The 22,222-nt window shown below is 29.9% G+C and overlaps 2 protein-coding genes and 1 long non-coding RNA gene across 3 annotated transcripts in view; 2 read left to right on the top strand and 1 right to left on the bottom strand.

The window, feature by feature from the left end:
• Positions 1-22,222, bottom strand: part of LOC113398652 (acetylcholine receptor subunit alpha-like 1) — a 249,544-nt gene that overhangs the window by 219,553 nt on the left and 7,769 nt on the right. The window lies entirely within an intron of this gene.
• Positions 1,598-2,912, top strand: LOC135193626 (uncharacterized). The gene is made up of 2 exons (XR_010309342.1): positions 1,598-1,652; positions 1,746-2,912. It is a non-coding gene; the product is annotated as an uncharacterized LOC135193626 (long non-coding RNA).
• LOC113398745 (uncharacterized) lies at positions 4,080-4,863 on the top strand. The gene has a single exon (XM_026637631.2). It carries the CDS (start codon positions 4,207-4,209, stop codon positions 4,819-4,821), a length of 615 nt encoding a protein of 204 aa, XP_026493416.2. The 5' UTR covers positions 4,080-4,206; the 3' UTR covers positions 4,822-4,863.

A 22,222-nucleotide genomic window follows, 5' to 3' on the forward strand; every position in this document is an offset into this window, starting at 1 on the left:
AGTGTATGCGAATTGTTTTAGTGTGCATTCTTGAATTTGATTTACTTCATAATGAGAATCATTTTTAATTGAAATATGAATCACATTGTAAAAATAGGAACAGCGCTAATTATTAATAAAAAAATAATAAATTTGTGCTGGAATTTAATAGAATGTATTATATTTTTTAGACCAAGGTATGGGTGCCTGAATGAGGTACAAAATTCTCATAAAGTAACAGGCTTAAATAAAAATAAAACATTTACATTAAGTTTTGTTATTGTTTAATCTGTTTTATTTATAAAAAAAAAGATCGGTAATTAAATCACTTAATACAACACACAACGATGGAAAAGTAAATATTATTAAACAGTCCCTTGTTTTCGTACTCATATACATAAATATATATTACTAATTACGTATTTTAATTACGATATTGTCTGGTATAAAATATGCGGCGTGTTAAACTCAGTGGAAATTTATTAAAATGCTGAAGCAAGTAATTCGACCCACCCCATTTACCAGCTGATGTATTGCGATCTAGCGTGCTATCTGTGATAAACAATCGCATTTTACACTTTAAAATCCTTTGTGTATTTTTGTTTTCATTATATTTTAATTAAAATTCTTCTCGTGACAATATTTATCAATAAAATTATTGAAACCAACAGATGCGTCACAGAAGCACTAATTTAAATATATTTTTTAAATTCTTAAATATTTTATAAACTTTTATTACAGCATATGAAAAAATAAATAATAATATATAATATTGCTTGAGTTTAAAATTTATATAGTTAAGTAAATTTATTTAATAAATATAACCGTACCCAATAAAAAGGTGGCGTAATTAAATTTCATCCCATCTATTACATATTCGGACCGCGAAGGCTCGTTTTAACAACAAACCTTGAAAATACAGCCCGCTGAGTCAACAGTTCAAAATAATTGAATCGACATAGATAATGTTAGCGATAAAGGAAAGGGCGCACCTGTGTAGCACGTGTTGTGTGCGAGAGAGACGGACATATTGCTCCATCGCATTCTTTCTAACCGCAGAGCAGAGAAAATTAGAGAAAGCCAATAAATTAATATAAACGATATATTTATAATCATTTTCCTTTATTGATTGTAAAAAGTATGAATTTTCAATTCCATTATAATATTCATTTTTTGAAGTACTCGCGAAAGAACATGTCTGAGGCAACATATGTTACATGACAAAATATTTGTTACGCAATGTAGTACTTTCTTCGTTCTTTTGTTTCACAAAATATCGAAAGGTAAATAGGCTTCTTGTTACCAGAGCCGCTTTCGATACACGGAGGGTGGTTGATAACAAATTCAATCAAGAAACGCACCTACATACACTTAGAGTAACCGTTTTCGTTGAATGAAGTGTGTTGACAAAAGATTTTTTCATCAACTGAACACTCGAATTTATTGCACAAAAATGTTGTAAAACAAGATACTTCCCGATATTTTTTTTCTAAGATTTAATAAACTTTCTTAGATAAAACATAATTTAATAAGACCTTATTTCCAAGAACTTCGCGGTTATATATATATTTTGAGTAATAAAATTATTGATGACAGATTTTCTAATATTACCAATCAAATATTCTGTGAAAATAAATAGTTATCTTGATATAAATTTAAAACAAATTCCAGTGGTATGTTGATTCTAGATTTTCCTACATCAATATTAATATTAGTGAATTTACTTGAAATGGTAATCATTTTATTAATGATATTACCATTTGCAGATGTGATTATATTGTCAAAGAATATCAAAACGCTGACAGACGCTATTAAAACGAATTCATTCGCATTGTGTTTAACGATATTTTTGGGATTTGTTATCATTAGCTTTGGTATTGTTAATCCAGTCAAAACTCTTAATGATTTAAAATCATCAAACTTATCAAAGCCAATTGAATCGGCTGAGGACAAGCTGATAAGAATAGTAACGGCCACTAACGCTTCTAGAAACTATATTCTTGGTGTGTTCTCATTGTTTTTACTTCTTATAATCTTAAGGCTATCCGATTATGTTCAGTTTTCAGCCAAGCTATATGAATTTTCGAATTTAATGGCAAACTATGAATTGATCGATATAACATTATCGAATGAACGTGAGCTAAAACCAGAAGAGTCTAGTTTTATAATAGGAGAATTCCTTGATGACGAAGAAACTATTCATTGGCCATCAATTATCGATTTTAATAAAGAAGAACATAATATTATGCGACAATTCTTCAAAATAACGCCGAAGAAAAATCCAAGTAAAACAAGTCGTAAAGAAAAACAGACGAAGGAGACAAAAAGTCCATCTAATTCGGTAGAAAACCGCCCGGAGATTAAAATTTCAAAGGCTCAGTATTCAAAAGAAGTAACTAAAAATGATTAACGTATTCAATACATTCGTAGGAATTATATTATACGTGGAACTAGTATTCATAGTTTTTCTTTTAAAACCTATAAAGGAACCATATTTTGTAAGAGATTGTTGGTGCAAAGTACAGGAAAATACTAATTTTCCGTCGAATATTATCTTACTCCTTACAATGACCTTAATAGCAAATACGCTATTAGAAATAGCTTGGGAGGAAAGTTAATACGGATATCTCTTGAATAGTATTAATAACTCTGAATTAGTTTGGAATTTTTACTTAACAAAAATGTCAATTAACTTTACATGTTCTTTTATTGCGTTTTATATGTTAATAGTAATAGAACGAGTTACACAATTTCTAATTATTGTAGCTCGCTTGTTAGATTTTGAACTAATGTGTAGATATGCAATTTTATCTAAAGATGATATTTCGCAAAAATCTTACAAACCAACATCGACGTTTAGAACGACTCAGCCACAAAGAACAGATATTAAAATATGACTTTATATATTTAATTATACTTCAATAAAAAAAGAATCAAATATTTTTACTTTTATTTATTGGCAAGTATAAAAGTTCAATTATACTTTAAATTAATCACTAAATAACTTTCGCGTCTGCTATGACCGACTTGATTTGACTGGTTTATTAACTAGCTAACAGTCTCGACTTCAAGGTCCACATAAAAAGTTTATATTAAGAAGTAATATACAAGGAAACGTTTTTGTTTTTTAGATTAGGGCTTTCACTGGCTTACGCAGATCACCTTGCCAAAGATTCATCATAATCGAATGAATCGGCTTAGGCCGAATCGGCATAATCGAATAAAGGCCAAACATAGAAACATTCGTTTTTATTTATTAAGATTTATAATCCAAAGCTATGCGTGAACATTGGACAAAATAATTGTAGAACTCTCACAAAAGTTTTTTTTTTTTTTAAATCTCTTGGCTTAAATTTTTAATATTCATGTATTTTAATAAAAGTTGTTATGCCAGAGCAAGTGTTCCACACGCTCACATCTATCCCACATCTAATTAGTGATTCCCAAGTGCGTGTAGATCATACCGCACGCTTTACATCGTATCTCTTGGTTAAAGGCATCATGTAATTTATTTTGATTAACTTTTTTAACTATTTATGTAAATAAAATATTTATACTTAAAATCTACTATTTTACGAATTTTTCGAATTTTACGAAGGCCACAAATTCATCAGCGCGTATATCTCGGACTAATTTGATGTATTTAAGCATTTTATGAAATTCGTAAAATACGAAGCGTAATAATTCATAATATAGCTTTTGATATTCTAGAAAGTTCGTGTGAAAAATAATGTAGCCTGATGAAATTGAAACTCTAAAGCACCTGCTTGCAGGGGCGTAAATTAATTTGTAGTCATTTTAATATAAATAAAAATGTATCTTGAATTATTTCATGACACAATCAATTTCTATGCAAACTTTCTATGTAAGTAGTTCAATCGTGGTTGATTTAAACATATATTTATCTTTACGTTAATTATAATAATAATAGAATTAATCCAAAGTAGATTTAAAGTTTGGAAAAAATAATCCATTTTTGTATACTAAATTTTTTTTTATGTTATGCTAGTTAAAAATCTCTTCTGTCGATGTTGCGAAAAATTTTACAAAATAAAAAAACTAAGAATGACATTTATCTTGTCGAACAATTGACACTAAATGGGCAGGATGCAAATTATTAACAGATTCGTCTGAGTTCACTCCGAATGGGATAAATAATTATTACTACCGTTACTTTCACACCTTCATCATGTCACCGTAAGCAGTTTAATTGTTTCATCTAAGAAAATGGACGCCAGCTATGTTATTCTAGGTTGCCTACTTCTCATACAGATGGCTGCAATCCTCGTTTTGTTGAACCCTATTTACGACTTAAGAAGAAGAGCCAGGCACATGAATAATATTCTGAAACGTCATAGAAGTTATTACTTCCTTTTAGTCGGCGTGTATTTCAGTTTCGTTGTGTATCTGGGGATGTTTATACCATTACAGAATATACACAATTTGATCGCCAACAACTTCCTCAATAAATATGAAAAATTGGTACTTCTAAGCAGAGCCGAAAAGAATTATTTAATCGCTAGTTTTTCGCTTTTCCTTTTCATAGTACTTAATGGTGTAAGATCTTTGACATCTTACGCTGCAAATATTTTAGAATTATCAATTGCGACTAATGCGTCACTAGGTTTAAGAAAATCTCTTAAGCCACAAAAGAAAGAAGTACTCCCTCCGGTGCACATACTACCAAATTTATTAAGAGTGAAAAGGTCAGTATCGCACGAGACAATTTTGTTTGCAAAAGAGCTCCGCGAGTATCTGAAGAATATATTAAAAACCGCTGAGCTGCCATACAATAGCTGTACTATTTCAAATATCTTACAAGCCAATGTAGACCGTACATAAGCAAGATGAAAAGTTCCTTCAAATAAAGTTGTTACCATCCTTTTCCTGTTTCTCATTCTCAGTTCTATTTCGTATTGCGAAACCATTGCCAGTATCGTCTCGCACGTACGAAATACTGCCAAGTATTTGGAAATTCTTCGGAATTACAGCGGGGCGCGAGGAAACGGGAAATATTCGAAAAGACAAGGACGTAAAAATAAAATGTCACTACATAAGAGAGAATGTCAAATGGAAATATATGAGAGCTAACAGGAGAAAAAGCAAGACATATATAACGAGACGTTGAATAAAATCAAGTTTGTCAGATGTAATGATCAAATTAATTTACACTTGGCAAGTAGCAATCGAAGTCTTTATGAACAAAGCTTACAAATTGTATGCGTGCACGAGACGACGGTTTGGCAAACACTCAGAATCAGTGGCGCCAGTCAGCTATCAGGTACAATGAACGCTCTTAAAATAAAACTTTACTTCTTATAATACTAATAACTCATAATAAAGGTTTTTTTACGCATCTACTATGAATATCATCTTTGTTATTATAAAAATACAAATTTCATGGTTATTCCCTTAAGTTTTTATTTTTTATTTTAAGTCATTTTGATTTTTAGCTACGTGGTATTACGTCACACACTAAACTATACACTCATAAATTAAGTTTGTATCAATACAATAATAATTATAACTTTTTACGATGACATAAAATGACATTATTAATAAAATCTATGTAAAGTCTTGGCTTAATTTTTAAAACCGTTACATTTTAATCAAAATTAATTTAAAATGTAAATGCGGGCCCGTATTCGGGCAAACGCCAGTGAGTTTCCACTTGCATAATTTGTGTTTACAATTTATTTGGACGTTACAGGATATTTTTTTATAATTTGGACAGGCGGATTTATGTTTAGTAGTCGCCATCGCCCATAGACAACTCTGTAAGAAGTACTTCGTTAATGTTCAACTAAAACATAAGCTACAAATTTTCTCCTGGAAAAGGCTTTTGCTCACTATTTTCATGTAACTCCACTACTGAATACGTTACATTTTAAAGTTTTTTATAAAGTAATAATGCAGTATTGTTTTATGTAACTTATATTGTATAAAATATACCTAAACATACTGAAATATTACATATACGTTGGCTTTGTTATATTATTTATATCACAGAGTCCATGTGATCCCGGAGGAGCTCTTTGGGTCACCGCAATGTAGGGTATTTTGGGTTCTTTACGTGACCCCGTGTGACGCGTAGTCCGGTAATTATAAATGAAATATGCGGCGTCCCTGTTTTACGATAGACTCACAATTTCAGCCCCGTTCGTGTGATTTTGTGTCGTAGCTTTTTTTTATTAAATTAATTTTGTCTCTTCTTTACATAATATAAAATAAAGTCTCTATCCGTATATCCGTCTTCCTAGAACTTCTGAACTCGGCAACCAATTATAAAGCGATTTTCATCAACAAACAGACTGTATGCACATTATAGTAGAGAAAAGACAAGAATTTTCGCTTTCATAGCCGGAAAAAAAAATGTTTTTCAATCCAAAAGTTGTAGAGCCTTATTGTACCCGTGTGAAGCCGGGTCGGGTAACTAGTTTATTAATAAACCTCAGTGTGTATTTAAAAATCGATTCATTTTTTTTTCTTTACTGTCGGAAGTCCGATATTCATTGCTGTACTTACTCGTCGTTTTTTCATAAAGATATACGTAATATATTTCGCAACCAACTGAAACTAACGTAATCATCGACAACGACAAATTACATTACAAAGTTTCAAACCAATCGGGTGAATGGTTTAAAAACACACATTACCTACAAACACATTCATTCATTTTTATTATAAAAAATGAATTTAATATTTACTTTTTTTAAAAACATAAATACTGTTTTTTTTTTAAAAGAGGAACATATAGATAAAAATAATACTAACAACAGTGTTATATATCCAAAATAATATTATTTATTTCTAAACGGAAAAAAAAAAATTAAACAAACACGAGAAGTAAAGATAAACTTATAACAGCAAGTTTCAAACTTCGCGAAGTCAATGTATTGTTCGTTGGACAAAATTCGATTTTATAATTTAATAAAATCTCGTTGATATTTCTACACTTATCACCGGATACATTGGTTGCTTATAATTAAAAAACTCAATAAACAAGGCACTACTAAAAACAATACTTGAAATTTAATCACAGTTGAATGTTAAACTCCGTCAAATATCACAGAAAACGAATATATTTCTATCGATAATAAAAATTGATAGGAAAAATTCAGATCTGTTTCATTCAAACTACACAAAGCCCTCATTTAACCATTGACCATCCCCATCCAAAGGATGAAGCTTCAAACTCTCGCGATAGTTATTAATAACGCTTAAAAGACTTTACCGAACAAAATAATTATAAACGACATCCTTCGAACTTTAACTATTATACTTATTCAGTTTGTTCGTTCGTCCCGAGATGCGACTTAGAGTTAAATATAGAAAAACTTTCGAATAACGACCGTCGAAATCCCGAGACCGCGGATAAAAAGTACTCGGTAACCGTAATTATGTCAGACAAAACTATCGAGAAGTATTTGCTTTAAGATTTATTTTATCCCCGAAATCCTCTAAGATCTTTGTCTCTTGCCACTAAGTAGCGGACAGTCAGCAATGAGTTTTGTAAATCTTAGGTCGTAAAGCCTTAGCCACATCGACTTATACTCTGAAAGCGAAATAAATCTATCGGACCTAAGTAAAACGATGTATGTGTTCAAATCATTATGAAAATAATATTTTAAATTGACTCTAAGCTGAACATCGATATCTGCTACATTTTAACTCAAGCAAGATCAACGAACTCACATCATAGTCTGTTCGTATATTACTTGCAGAAATTAAAAAAAAAATGTTCGTAAGGGTAATGATTCATCTGTACAGATAGCAAAACAAATATTTTGTTGAAAAGAAACCTGCACTGTTTAAAATAGTATTGAATGTATTTTAATTTACGATCTGTAGTTACTCGTATTCTTAGTCAATAATATTCAATACACTTTTAATATCGAAAAATAAAAAATAATTTTCATCGGAGAAACAAAAAATATATCCATGTAGTAACAAAAAAATTTTACACGTACTACTCGTAATTAACATATTGAGCCATAGAGTACTTAAAATAAGGCAATTTATTAAATATGTGACATTATAAATAACGATTATTATTAATTATATTATTTATAATAATACCTTATACGATTATAAATGATTAAATAATTAATAGTACGTTAGTGTTTTAGCGACTGTCATGCTGGATATTTAATATTAATTTGAAGTACATATTTCTTGTAGCAATTATATGACAAGCGAGGCACAGCTTAAGCCGGTATGTCTAATAGGATTAAAAAATTCACAAAAATATCTGACGGAACGCAAGTAAGCAATAATAGATTTTTCAAAATTTATTTCCTATGGAGGTAAAATGGGGTTTGAAACTTAGTATGGGAATCATTTCGGCTTTTGTTTATGAGCAAAAGAAAGCTGTTTAAGCGTTTTTGAAAATTCGTCACCTAAAAAGGAGAAATTGTGAACGAAGTTCGTAATTTTTAAGTTAGGAACGGGAAAATCGGTATTTACTTTTCTGTTTATTACTGAAAAACCAACGTTACCGTATTTACTGAAGGGATATTCCATCGAGTACACGACTAGTAATTATAGAAATTACATTCTACTTTCCGATCTGACAGTAACATTAACAATGGCTGTGCCACCGTTGCCTATGGTTTTTATAACTTTTCTCGATGAATAGGCTATCAAAAGATTTTTTTAATCTATCGGGTAGTTTTTCCTATAAACGATTGAAAACTTTTATACAGGAGGATATTATAAAAGTAGTAATATTACCCAGTCAAATTAAGGTATAAATAAAAATAAAACACATTCAAAATTATATGCGAAAATTGTACGTACTGAACCAAATAAGACGTACCTTTTTGTAAAAACATGTAAAAAAATTTAAGACGTTAGGTTTATATTTATAGATATAACCTTACTGCTTGTTGCTTGGGCATTAAGGTTCATTTTCTGTAATAAAACATTAACATGACATGAGTGAGCCTTGATTTATCCGCGTCCACTTTCGGTTGACGTCTGATCTGCATCCCGAATTACGAGTTATATAGCGGCGGTTAATCACCGAAAATCAACATGAAATAACTGAGGAACCTGAATGGTAACATGTGCCTTGGTGGCCACTAACACCAAGCCCACCAGGCGGAAGGAACCAGACAGATCACTGCTTCAAAATTATGCACTAGATTTAAGCTACAAATGGTAACAAGACAACATTCTTAAATAAACGCGTTGTTTATAAAATTAAAATTATAATTAATACAAATTATTTTTAACTAAAAATATTAAAATAATGTGTCTCGAACAGTATACATACACTTCATTTCAAACCTGTAATACTTCTTGAAGTGATTATACTGCGAACACGTTAATAAAGTATTACTAGATTTATTCCATAATAGAACCATTATCGGTAAAATATACTATATCAAATATAACTTTATACAATTCTCTGTAAAACTAGTTACATCTCATTGATCTCCTAAACCAGTAAAAGGCTTTATCTTGATAAAACTCGGAGGGATTTATTATTTCTTTGTATCCTTTTGATCTAACCATCGGTTCTTTAGTGATCATTGAACCGAGTATTGCTGTTTCTATCGATTACAAATGATTCGTTTTATTACATTTATGCGTATGACAAATATAAGAAGCACTGAACAGTTTTATGACATGTTATTAAAATCCGATATTCTATATTCAAAAAACTATTAGGTTTGTTCGAAAAAAAAAAACTTGAACCATTTGCATAATGTGTGTCAAAATGCGTAAAAATATAGAATAATAAGATTATAATTATGTAGTGATTTTATTTTATTCTTATTATGTGTGCGTGTGTGTATATATGTGTGAGTAATTGGGAGCTAAGATGTTATGTCTCTTGTGCCTGTTGTTAGGTAATACCGGTGCACTACCCAAAAGGGACTCTACAAAGCTCTACCGCCAAGGAATGTTTGATTTTATACAATTTTTTTAAATTTTTTACACATGTCCGTATCTTTTTGAATGATCTTTTCGTAACTTTTATAACTCCGTTACCTTCATGGAATCTATGATATATATATATATACATACAGCTATAATATTACTTAATAATAATTTTGATTTAAATTTAAATAATATTTTTTCATCGTTTTGTTTCAAAATTCATGTTATTTTGATGTCACATTATATACTCTTAAGAAGAAGTTCAATAAACATTTTAAAAAAGCGGAGTCCGTTCATTCAATGATCTAGATTCTAGTACATTTACTGTCCAACGTTGTAGTCGCCTTAATGCTTTTGCATATTATATTCAGTGAACGCTCAACACCTGAGTTTACGAGTACATCATCTTATTCGTGTTTCAAAGCTTTATACAAGCCTCGTTTATCCGTGTATTATATACTTTTATATTATATAATAATGTACTATACGTATTACATTATGTATGTATTGCTCCGAATGGCCTAGTGGCTGACACTTGACCGGGAAGATTTGGATTCAAATCGTAAGTATAATTCTAAGTATAATTGAATTTTTACATTGATAATAATTCAATTCGTTATCTTTGAGATGAAGGACATTTTCCTTCTCTCGTTACTAATAAAAAGCATATTTGTTTCCACGGTGCTTAAATTTAGGACGTTATTTTGTAGTTTAAATAAATAGTTATTGTTATATTTCTCCGTTATTAATTTTATTTATATACATAACTATAATTTACATAAAGACCTTGATTATTTACAAATAAAAATTTAAAATAACATCAGTACGAATCATGATCGCGTGGAATGGTTGCTAGCTATTTTTTAATATCAAAATTGTTACTGTGAGTTATGGCTTATTAATAAAATATAGAAATATGTTGCTGCTTATATAACAGATATATAAAAATTCAAACACAAAGTTTATGTGTAAGTATCTAATATTATTATTGAAGCGTTCGCTCAGACAGCGCCAAAACCAACAAAATTCTCTCCGTCTACGTTACATAATGAGCTGTATCTCAAAAAATGTGCAACATATAAACACATATTTTGAGGTTTTTTCATTATGAAGATATGATATTAATATATCAAATCAGTAGGCATTGTATAATTGTCTTAAAGGGATATTTAAATACTATTACAAGTAGTTATTACAAAAGCATTTACTTTCTTTAAATAAATTTATTTAAGCATAATAATTATAGGATGAAATATTTGTTAAGTGATTGAAGTTAAGCATTAGCGACTAAGTAATTAAAAAAAAAGACATAAGACTTTGTTTCACATTTTGTCGATCTAGAATCCAATCTTTAACAACGCATCTACAATGCATAGTTCGAGTGGTTCGTATAATAATGGATTCGGCGAATTTGTCAAGGACAGCGTAATGAAAGTCACTGAAGACAAAAAGAGATAGATGCAGTCCTGCTAATGGCCTCCGGCAGCCTTAGAGGCGGCTCTCGTAAATAAATGAGCGAATGTGTTTCCTTTTTTCTATTTTTTCTTATATACGAGCTCATAGCTCGGGAGTTAGGGGCTGGAACGTTGTTTTACGACTACTTATTGCGAAACTAGGTTAGATTTGTTTACTACTTTTAATTTTTTTTTTCATGCGTGAAAGTAAAAGTTGGGTACACTCGTAACCTACTTAGTAAGGTGAGAAAGATTCTGTAATTGTAAGTCGTTCTAATTAAACGCGCGATTATATAAACTTACCATTATGCAACAGACATTAAAATTTTCATTCGAAATTTGCATTAATATAAATGTTGAACTTTTATTTATAATGGCCATAATTTAACAAATTAAAAATTTATAATAGTTTTTACTATATTTATTAACAATAAGACAGATGGACATACGATAAAGTACAAAGGCTAATGGTGTCTGAATAAGGATTTACTTGGTGGTAGGGCTTTGTGCAAGCCCGTCTGGGTAGGTACCACCCACTCATCAGATATTCTACCGCCAAATAACAGTACACTGTATTGTTGTGTTCCGGTTAGAAGGGTGAGTGAGCCAGTGTAATCACAGGCACAAGGGACATAACATCTCAGTTCCCAAGGTTGGTGGCGCATAGGTGATGTAAGGAATGGTTAATATTTCTTACAGCGCCTTTGTCTATGGGCGGTGGTGACCACTTACCATCAGGTGGCCCATAAGCTCGTCCGCCAACCAATGCCATAAAAAAAAAAAAACGTTTTTCTTAGCTTATTTCGCGCACTATTTGTTTTTGTAATGATTATCCCAATCCGATTAAATAAATTGCTAATGTTTTTTTTATTATTAACTCTTTTAAAAATTTTAACGAACTCGACGCCAGTTATATGAATGGTGAAGTTAGACGGCTTAAAATACCAAGATAGATTCTATTTATAATTCGATATTCTAAATTTATTTTAAATGTTAGAATGAATTAAAAGTACACTATTATAATTAATAATTAAAAATAATTCGCAATGTAATCAGACTCGAAAATTAATTTAATCTGCACAAAACCAACAGTTCATTACACTGCTCGGTTAAAAAATACACAAAAGAGACACTGAATACACTCCCTCCAGTTTATTGTAGCCATTTTCTGGAAGCCTTTGTTGGGTGGGACGCTCAGTTCGTGAAGGTGTGTGGTACAGGCGATGAGGCGCCAGCGGGGTAGCCTTAACCCCCTCAATAATGGCCAAAGTTGCCGACTGCTAAAGTGAATATTGGCAAGTTAATGTCACCCTGTTATACGAAAACGAGGTCGGAATTTTAAGTTTGTTTCGTTGTTTAGTAGGTCACGCGTGCGGTATGTAAGTGCTCTTTAGGCCGTTATTATTCAGTCAAGTAGAAATTTTTCGCTAAAAATTGATTGCTTTCGTCGTATTGTTCGAGTTAGTATTTGTCGGCTTTGTGGCACAATTTGCGTTTAATTAATTTATCTATTATATTTAAGGGGTAGGAAAGAGTTCCTACTCATTATGGTCTTGACTTTCTCGCTGATTATTCTCGGTCGTATCTACATATCGGTCGTATCTATCTATCGGTTAGTAAACCGATCAGAAGATAGCGATAAATTTAAAATTATATTGTTTTATGATGATTAAAAACGATTTGATTTGATATTTTGATTATGATAAACATTTTTTTAAGTCAATTATACATTTCATCAAAAAAAATTAAAATCTGCTTATATTTTTCACACGCAAGTAAACCCCATATTCCTTTGTCTTAAGCCACTTAAAAAGTCCGAGGCATGGATCCAGACACACCAGATATAACATTAAATATTAATGTTTAGGTGTGTTTGCGAGCACCAGCGATAGGGTTAAAATTTTGGAAACGTGCAAATACCTTCGACGATTACTTTTAATGGAATGTTCGTTTCGTTCGACTTACTTTTGCTGAATTTCATTGGTAATATTTAAAGTAATTATGTGAGATTGAAAATAAGTTTTTTAAAAATTAATATCGTTTAAGTTCAACATACATTTTTATGTTGATCAAATTAAATTAAACAAAAAAATTAAAATTTATACTTAGAAGCCCTTCGATAATAGTTATCTATTTCCATTTATTAAAATATGCGACAGTCTGTCGATAACGTTTTTTAATGTTCGTCGCAACCAATTTGAGAGCATTCATCTAATACGTGACATCGATGTCGTAATAAATACAGTTTTATGAAAGAAATAACTATATTGAAATTGGTATATTATTGCCATTTCATCCTGTGTAAATGAATAACGGTTGCATTCAGAAATATAGGTATTTTTCTTCTTTACTTTATAGAAAGTGCAATAATCGTTTTTTTTTGGAACTACCTTAGTTACTTGTCTTATATTATTTTAATCCTTTTTTTTGATTTGGAACTCAACCATAAAAAAACATTGGTTTTTCCTTTCATTGGCTATACGCACACATTAAAAAAATTATAATATTTACTAGCATATAACGCTCAAACGCCCATTTGAGCGAGAAGATGAAATTTTACATTTAAATTTCTTATCAAAGGTAGGTGAGAACTAAATTAAGATTTTTTGAAAATTAGTCATCATGTAAGGACATTTAATGAGGGTTAAAACTTACGTCTTTAAGAGTAAGCAAGTCATTGCAGTGCTTTTGAAAATCCATCCATTAAGAGGGTAAAATTGGGGATGAAAGTTTGTCTACCGGTTCGTTGTTTTTTAATTAAAAATAAGGAAATCGATGTTAAGGCTTCTGTTTGCGGTGTAAAGACAGTTTTTACTGCTTTTTAAAAAGTCACTCCTTATGAGGGTGGGGTTGAAAGGTCACTCTTTTTGTGTTAGAAATATCGATGTTTAAACATCAAACACATTGTTAAGGTTCTAGGTAAAGGTTTATAGGCAGATTCTAAACTATACACCGTAATATTATTTTCTGAAGTTTCAGTCGTCATTTAAAGCATAATACTAAGTTTTAGTAGCATTTTCCACAAATCAATAACTCGGATTATGAGTTATTCCATGGAATATTTTAGTTCATTCATTGCATCATCAATAAATATTCTAGATATTTTTATTTTCGATTTTATTAATAAAGATATTACTTCTATCTAAACTGTCGATGATTTTTAATAGTTTGTTGTGTATCACTTATAAAATACCATTCAAAATTTCATACCCCTCCTTATAACAAAAACTAAAAAAAGTACAACAATTATTAACGTAATAATATAAATATATAATTTTATTTATAAGATTTATTTAATAAGCCTATTACAATTTAGTTCTTCATGAATACTTATATCAAGAATCATATCTGCTAAAACGCCTACTTTTTGGATTGATTTATATAAAAATGAATTTTGAAGATACACACAGGTACCTTATACCACCTTTCACATGATGAAGAATATGAATATATAAACAACACGGTACATATATACGTGGTATGTAGTTGAGAAAATTATACAAAGGATTTTCAATAATCTAAATGTTTGACCTCAGTCTGTGCCATTTGCCCGGAAATTCCGATGTTATTGTAACGAATTGCCTTCGGGGCAACAATGCCTTTTGGCTGACAAATAGATGATTTGGGCCAGTTATTGTTATTGTCAGTCAGCCGTGGACAAGTTGGGGTGCCATCGATTCAACCTTTACAGATAAGAATTGAAGGTAGTTTCTTGTTATTTCAGTAATAAAATTGAAATTCGACCATTCATATAAAACCAGAAATAAAATTACGGAGAAACTATTTATGACCACTATCTTGATATCAATCAACGATTTTATATACTTACATACTTTAATAAACACTATATACATAACTGATAACTTACAAAAATCAACAAATGGTAAGCAGAACCTATCTTAACCCTTACAGCGATCACAGACAACCTTTGGTGAAAGTGGTGCATTTAATGGAAATATATTTAGATATTATTACGAGCCGATACTTTAAGCTCGTGTTAATATATTTTTCTAAAAACACATAAATTACAAGATATACTAATGCATTCATAAGATCCATCAACGTGAACAGCGTGGTTATTATACTCTTAAATTTAATTGATCGCTCATGCTCCTTGCTTTGTTCGTTAGTAATTTACTCTTAACTATCTTAGACGTTTAAAGTTTTACCGAACGTTTATTTCATCTATATTGTAAATACAGTTTGTATATAAAGAAGAATCTTGTTGAGCAAGTGAAACTTTTTACGGGCAGCCGCATTCGTAAGATACTTCCGAGTTCACACGTGCCCAAACTTTTAATTCCAAACAGTGCCGTTTTTAGATGTTAAACGAGAATTATTTGAGTTTTGGGAGTTGGATGTTTCGAGTGCCTTAACTTATAATACGAAGTCCTTTTGTGCGCTTGTGTTTTTAAATTTTTCCATCCGTTATTCGAGTGTAGAATATTTGTGTTTTATTTTATTTTTGGTATTTTTTTTAACTCAGTTTTTGCTCATTGCTTTTAGTGTATACTTTCTGCATGCTAATTATTTTTAAGTGCCTTTTTCTAGACTTATAATGCTCTGACGAGCTCATGATGATTATTTTACAGGTTCCCAGACCAGATTTCATAAAAAAAATATTACTAAGTAATTATATAAGTATTATTCTAATACAAAATACAATAATTTTACATTAAGAGTCTGCCTCATTTGACGCAAGCCTTTAAAGCGTAGTTAATCAACAATAAGACATTCTACATATTAAAATATAAAATATTGGCTTTATATATAAAAATGAGAGAAATAGTGTAATCATAGAGTCCCAGAACAACCTAAGCTTATAAAATAACACTCAAACACAAGCATATCAGGTTTGAATATCACATTGAAGTTGTCAATAGAAATTGGATCCAAATATATTACGTAAACAATGTATACAATCTTATATAATTAATATTAAATCTACTATATTAAGCTGCTACTATATAAGCTAAATACTATATTAATCTACTAAATTAAATATACTATATTAAGCTGAATAAGAGATTTGTTTGCTTGAACATGCTTATATCAGAATCTAATAGTTCGATTTGAAAAAAATATTTTTGCTACCTACGGGCATCGATTATCAACATCTCTTGGGTACAGAGTAGTGTTGAACGTGGACGGAGGTGATAGTCTTTAATACTGTTTGAGATTAATATATGAGTATACTTCTAGTTTAATTTAAGCAGTAAGTTATGGGATGAATTATTTGAACCGAAGAAATAGAATTAACAAAGTATAAGATTAGTTCACTAAAATACCACTTGAAAATCTTTATATATATATATACGTAATTTACAGACTCATTAATAATAACATTTAATCAAGTTACTCGTATTATATTTTAACTGTTACTCAGGAAATCTTGCAAGTTTCAAGCAAAACAATCTCGTGCTTCATACGTTTCATCATTGGGAACATAACATCCCCTTAGGACACGCGATACAACCAACGCCTACAATAGTGTAAACACGAAACATTTGCATTTCACTGAAAACCGGGTCAGGGGCCACGAACACGGGTTTTCCATCACCCATGCCTCTTAACCCTTACTTCTCATTTTTACCACGATTTTATAAGCGTTTATTTAAATTGAGTTTCGACGATCTGACATTTTGAACGCTTAGTACGACTTGATTCGACTTAAATTCACTGGAAGTAATGATTAATGAAATTTCAATACTTAATGCGGTGTTATTTTTATTTGCAGCTGATACGGAATTTAAGCCCTAATCGTTTAATTTAACAATTGCTAAAGATAATTAATTATTAAAGACAAGGCAATCCCTTAAGGAAATTTCTTCCAAGACACGTAAGAAGATAAAATAAATTAAACGGACAAAGAAAATAGATACATACGTAGAATCAAACAAAATCTAAGTCACAACATACAATGCAAACCATATATAACCTAAGTTGTATTATTTTATAGTATTAAAATTACCACAATTGCTATGCATAGTTACAAACATACTTCATCGTGTTAATAAAACTACAGACAGAAAAAAGCTCTTTCGTATTGTGGTGATACGTGAAATCACATTATAAGTAAATTAATAATTAATTATATTGCGAGTATATGTTTTGAAAATCAACATCATATACTTTATTTAAACGCCTGTTAAGTCTTCTCACAAATACTTTTGAATTGACATATAACAACAAAAAAATGAGTATTACTCTTTTCATTAACAATGTATATACTAATGATCAAAATTTTGAAAAATACAAAAATTCATGACGCAACTTGAATTGAATAAAAATCAATGATATAATTATATTATATAGTTATACAAGACAAGTCGTTTCTTATTAATTTTCCTTAATATTTTTATATGTATGTAACGGACAACAATAATATTGTCACTATATATTTTGAAATAAATCTATAATTACGCGAGAGTTTCACATCCGTCGGCTTAGTCAAACACAACGAAATTATACCTCACTATAATATTAATATCATTTTGATTATATTTTGCTTTACATTCTAAATGATTGGCATTACGCTTGATTCGAATATAATATTATTGTCATAAAATTAATTATACTTTAGGTTTTGCGATCATTGAACCCTATTTGATATTAATTTAATATTTTGTTACTGAGAAATTAATACGTATTATATGAAGCATTTGTTTATTATGCTATACAAGTCTGTGTATCACTGGCGTATTCGTTATAGTCAAATCAACATTTATACCTTTTAGTGTTGTTTTCAAGTTCAGACAAAAGAAACTAGATTTTTACAAGAATTTCAGATCAAGGTTTATTTTTTTGGAATATTATAAAAAAAAACACTTCTTAGGCACTTAATGATATTCTTTTATTACATTTCTATATTTAAGGACTTAATGTCGTATGTAAATAAAAATATATTTTTATTTTTATTAGCCTAACTAGTGCTATCTACTTTGATTCTGTGTGCACGCATTGTGTAATATTATAGTCTAGCTTTATTTTGTAATAAAATATTGTTTTTACTCACTGTTATAGTTATGTGTGCCAAGTTAATAAATAAATAATTATTATTAATCTTATATTTTCCCTTTTGTGGTTTTCAATGTAATTACTGTATATTAAGCAATTGTTATCATTTATGTTTTAAATAAATGTCACTTGCTTGTTGATAACAGAGCTAGAATGTGTTATTATGTAATGTATTTTAGGCTCTTCTTTAATGACTTCGAAACTCTAAAAGATGTCCTTCTATCTGATCTCGGCGGCTGTCCTCGAGAGAGTCTAGTCGACAATCATGTTAGCCCATCATGGAAAAATGTGTAAAAATAAGTGAATACTCTAAGTTTATTAATCTCTATGCGAGATTCGAATGACAATTTAACAATTTGAAACCATCAAACTTATTAAACAATGGAGGCAAGAGATGTACTAGGCATTTTCGTTTATATTCAGTTTGGACTCATTAAACATTTTTTTATATACACAGGACGTTTTTTTACATCAAAATTATATTACGATCCGGTTACAAAATTACTTATAAAAGTCGTGTATTATTTCAGGGCATGTGGACAAGTTAAAGAGACCACGAGTAAATAGATAAATGTGAATTCGTGTGTAAAAACGAATGCCTATAAATGAATTTAGCTGATCCGTTGGGGCGTCGCAACGCCATGGCGCCTTTAGTGCACTGAGCCAGAAATACTGACTCAGGTCTAACCAACCGTTAATCTTTAAGGCGTTAAATTTAAGTATTGCTTCTATTTACAACCTAAAAGCAAGTCTCGTAAATTGAACGAAAGTGTCGGCTCCGACTGTGTATTTTTATTGACTTTAAAAATGGTATAGTTATTGAATTTGTTGAGTAATAAAATTTAACAAATTCTCTTCTAGGTGATCTTACATGTCCAAGTTCAATTTATATTTAATGCGTTATAATTTTTATTAACTTTCGTATCATAAAATAAATAAAACTCCACTATATTTAATTGACATAAGAATTATTAACATTAAGTCCTTAAATTAATTAATTATTTTATTATTTAATAAAGACAAAGATTTGATATAATTGTTGTTAATGCAATGTTTTAAATTCATGATGACCGCATGTGTCTTTTTTTTTAAATATAATGTAACTCAGGATATTTTTATGGGAGCTTTTGAAGCATTATAGATATAATGCATTATTTAGGCAGTAGATGTCGTACAAATCATAGAAATACTCATTTACTGATCGTGGCGATTTCATAATATTATCATAAAAATATTATAAAATTAACAAGCTTAAATAATAATTTTAAAAACTTAAATGTGTTTTTTTTTTAAATGACTTATTTTCTCTGATTCAATTTGTCAATCTTGCTTTAGGTCAAATATTTGAGAAGGATTTTTTTGAGAAGATGTCAAATCAAATCAATATACTATATTCAAGTGGGCTTCTACACTCAGTACAACTCAGTCTACTAGAAACTCAGTAGTTACGTTTTTTTCCTACAAATCAAAGATAGTCAAGGAAGTACGTACATTTTAAATCTGAATATCCTACAGTATTGGGCAAGAAATGTGAATCGTATTGTATTTATCTGATTCGTAAGCATTCACAAGAACATATCACGAATGAACGATACTTCCGTTCAGAGGTTGACGATTTCCGCAAATGGTTTGAATCGGAACTTCAGTTAACCAGCATCCTCGCGGGTAATGATTACATCCGGTGTCAATTTGTGAGCAACTCTACCAGAGCTGCGTCTAAAGTTTTAGCAATTTCATGAACTTTGTATAATTTTAACATTAAAATTTATTTTTCAAGTGTCGTATCACAAAGATTTGACCAATTGACAAAATTATTTATTAAGACTTTTCATTGACTTCGTTACAATTAAACGATGAATATAATATTTTTCAACGTTCAAGTAAATTTCATTCATTTCAATCACTCCAACATATAATAAAGTTTTTTTCGGAAACCTAATAGTTATAGTGAGATAAAAGTTAAGTATCAGCAATAAACTTACTAAAATATATATATCAATATGAGCAAATTAGACAAGGCTTTAATTTTATTAATTTACAAGCCCTGGATGGAGGGTGCGATCCATCGTTACCAAATGCTACGGGGGGATCAGGAGCAGGGGTAATTTAATAAATATTCAAATAGAGTCCGGACGGACATCAGAAATGGATGTGTACTTTACTAATATGGAACATCACTAAAATATATTCGTGCATCACAAACATTAGTATCATGTTTCTTTTTTTAATACTATACATTGTTTTGTTGAACAAATAAATAATAAAATTCGTAGACATAATTGTTTGTAGTAAACTTAACATTCAATCGGAAGCTAGACAAGTTTATAGTAGATATATTCTTCTCGTTTTACTAGTATAATTATTTTTTGGAACGAAATCATTTTACGAAGCTTACAGTAGAGTTAACTGGCAGAAATCGTCACATAAAAAAGCGTTGTACCGCCTCCAGGCAGCTGTGTTTCTTTCTAATATACGTATATTTAATATAAAATTATTTAAGCTTATTTTTAGTTAATGTTTTAATTCACATGGGATTTTTAATAACAATTTATTTCTTGTCATTCACATATTCTCAAACGTTGTTAATATAATATTTAATTGTATCCCTTATTTGAAACATATTTATATATCAAAAGCAACTTCGTTCCAACCGGGAGTCCCACGACACCTCTCGTTTTTTTTAGACATTTGTTTTTTTTTTTCATTGCAACAGAAGTCAATGATTGTAAAGATAAACATAGCTGCTATGTTCCTCTCGTGCATTTATACGGGACAAAAAGCAACCTATATCATTTTCCAGTCTGTAACTTTCGTTGCAAAAAAATCGTCTGTTCTTTCGCATTTATAATATTGGTAGTGAAGTAGGGGTTGTTGATTAATCGTAGCTAATATCCACGTATTGCTCAATTTGATAGGCTACAATATCAATGATTATATACGAAAAATATATTGGATTTCGTGTACCTACATTGCAAATTTATCACAGGAGACCAGTAACACTTATATACGCACAGACGCGAAGCAAATTACGATTTTATGTGTATAGATATATATAGAATATAGTGTCACTTATTTTGATATGGTATTATTATTATTCATTGAAATTTACTTTATATTTTGAATTTGGAATAACTTGTATAATTCATTCGCAGGGATTATAAAAAGTTTTTATATATTTTGAGAATTTATTTTAAGATCTTCTAATCAAATTAAATTATTCAATTATGTTAATATTTTATTAAAGACATGGACGACGTTTGTCTCCAAATTAGGAACTTATTATCATTTTCATATCGCTCTTACATAATAATCTCTGGTTCAGAGAATTGGAATAAATTACGTGATAATTGGAAGGAAAGTTTCTCTTCCTTATCTAAATGTATATGGAGGTATGAAAAATAATTTATTTAAAATAATTCTGATTTCCTAAAATGATATCATATATTCACTTTGAATTCTTGGAGGAAAATAATAGAATAGACCACCAAATGAGAAGGGAATTGCCAATGACAGTAGACGATACCTTAGATATTCTCAACATTGAAAATTCTCAACATAACCTTATTATTATTATTATTTTACATATAATTTGTTTTAGTAATTATGCTGGATCATTTGAGTAAATGTTCAGTGATTTTCACTTAAATAAGTGATCATCGAAACATAAAGACAATAAAGTAATTTCACTTCTGTCTGATAAAAAGTACGATCAACCCTTATATGTAAATAAAATAGTTTTGCTTGTAGCAATTTTAAAAGAAAACGTCTGGGAAATAATAAAATATTCCTTAGATTTTACGAAACAGAATTATAATGGAATAGAGTCGGCAAGATACCTATACTTGAAAAAAACGTCGTTTAAAATCAACAGAAGCGGTCTTTAC

Source organism: Vanessa tameamea, chromosome 14 (genome assembly GCF_037043105.1).
Source record: "Vanessa tameamea isolate UH-Manoa-2023 chromosome 14, ilVanTame1 primary haplotype, whole genome shotgun sequence".
Classification (NCBI taxonomy): domain Eukaryota; kingdom Metazoa; phylum Arthropoda; class Insecta; order Lepidoptera; family Nymphalidae; genus Vanessa; species Vanessa tameamea.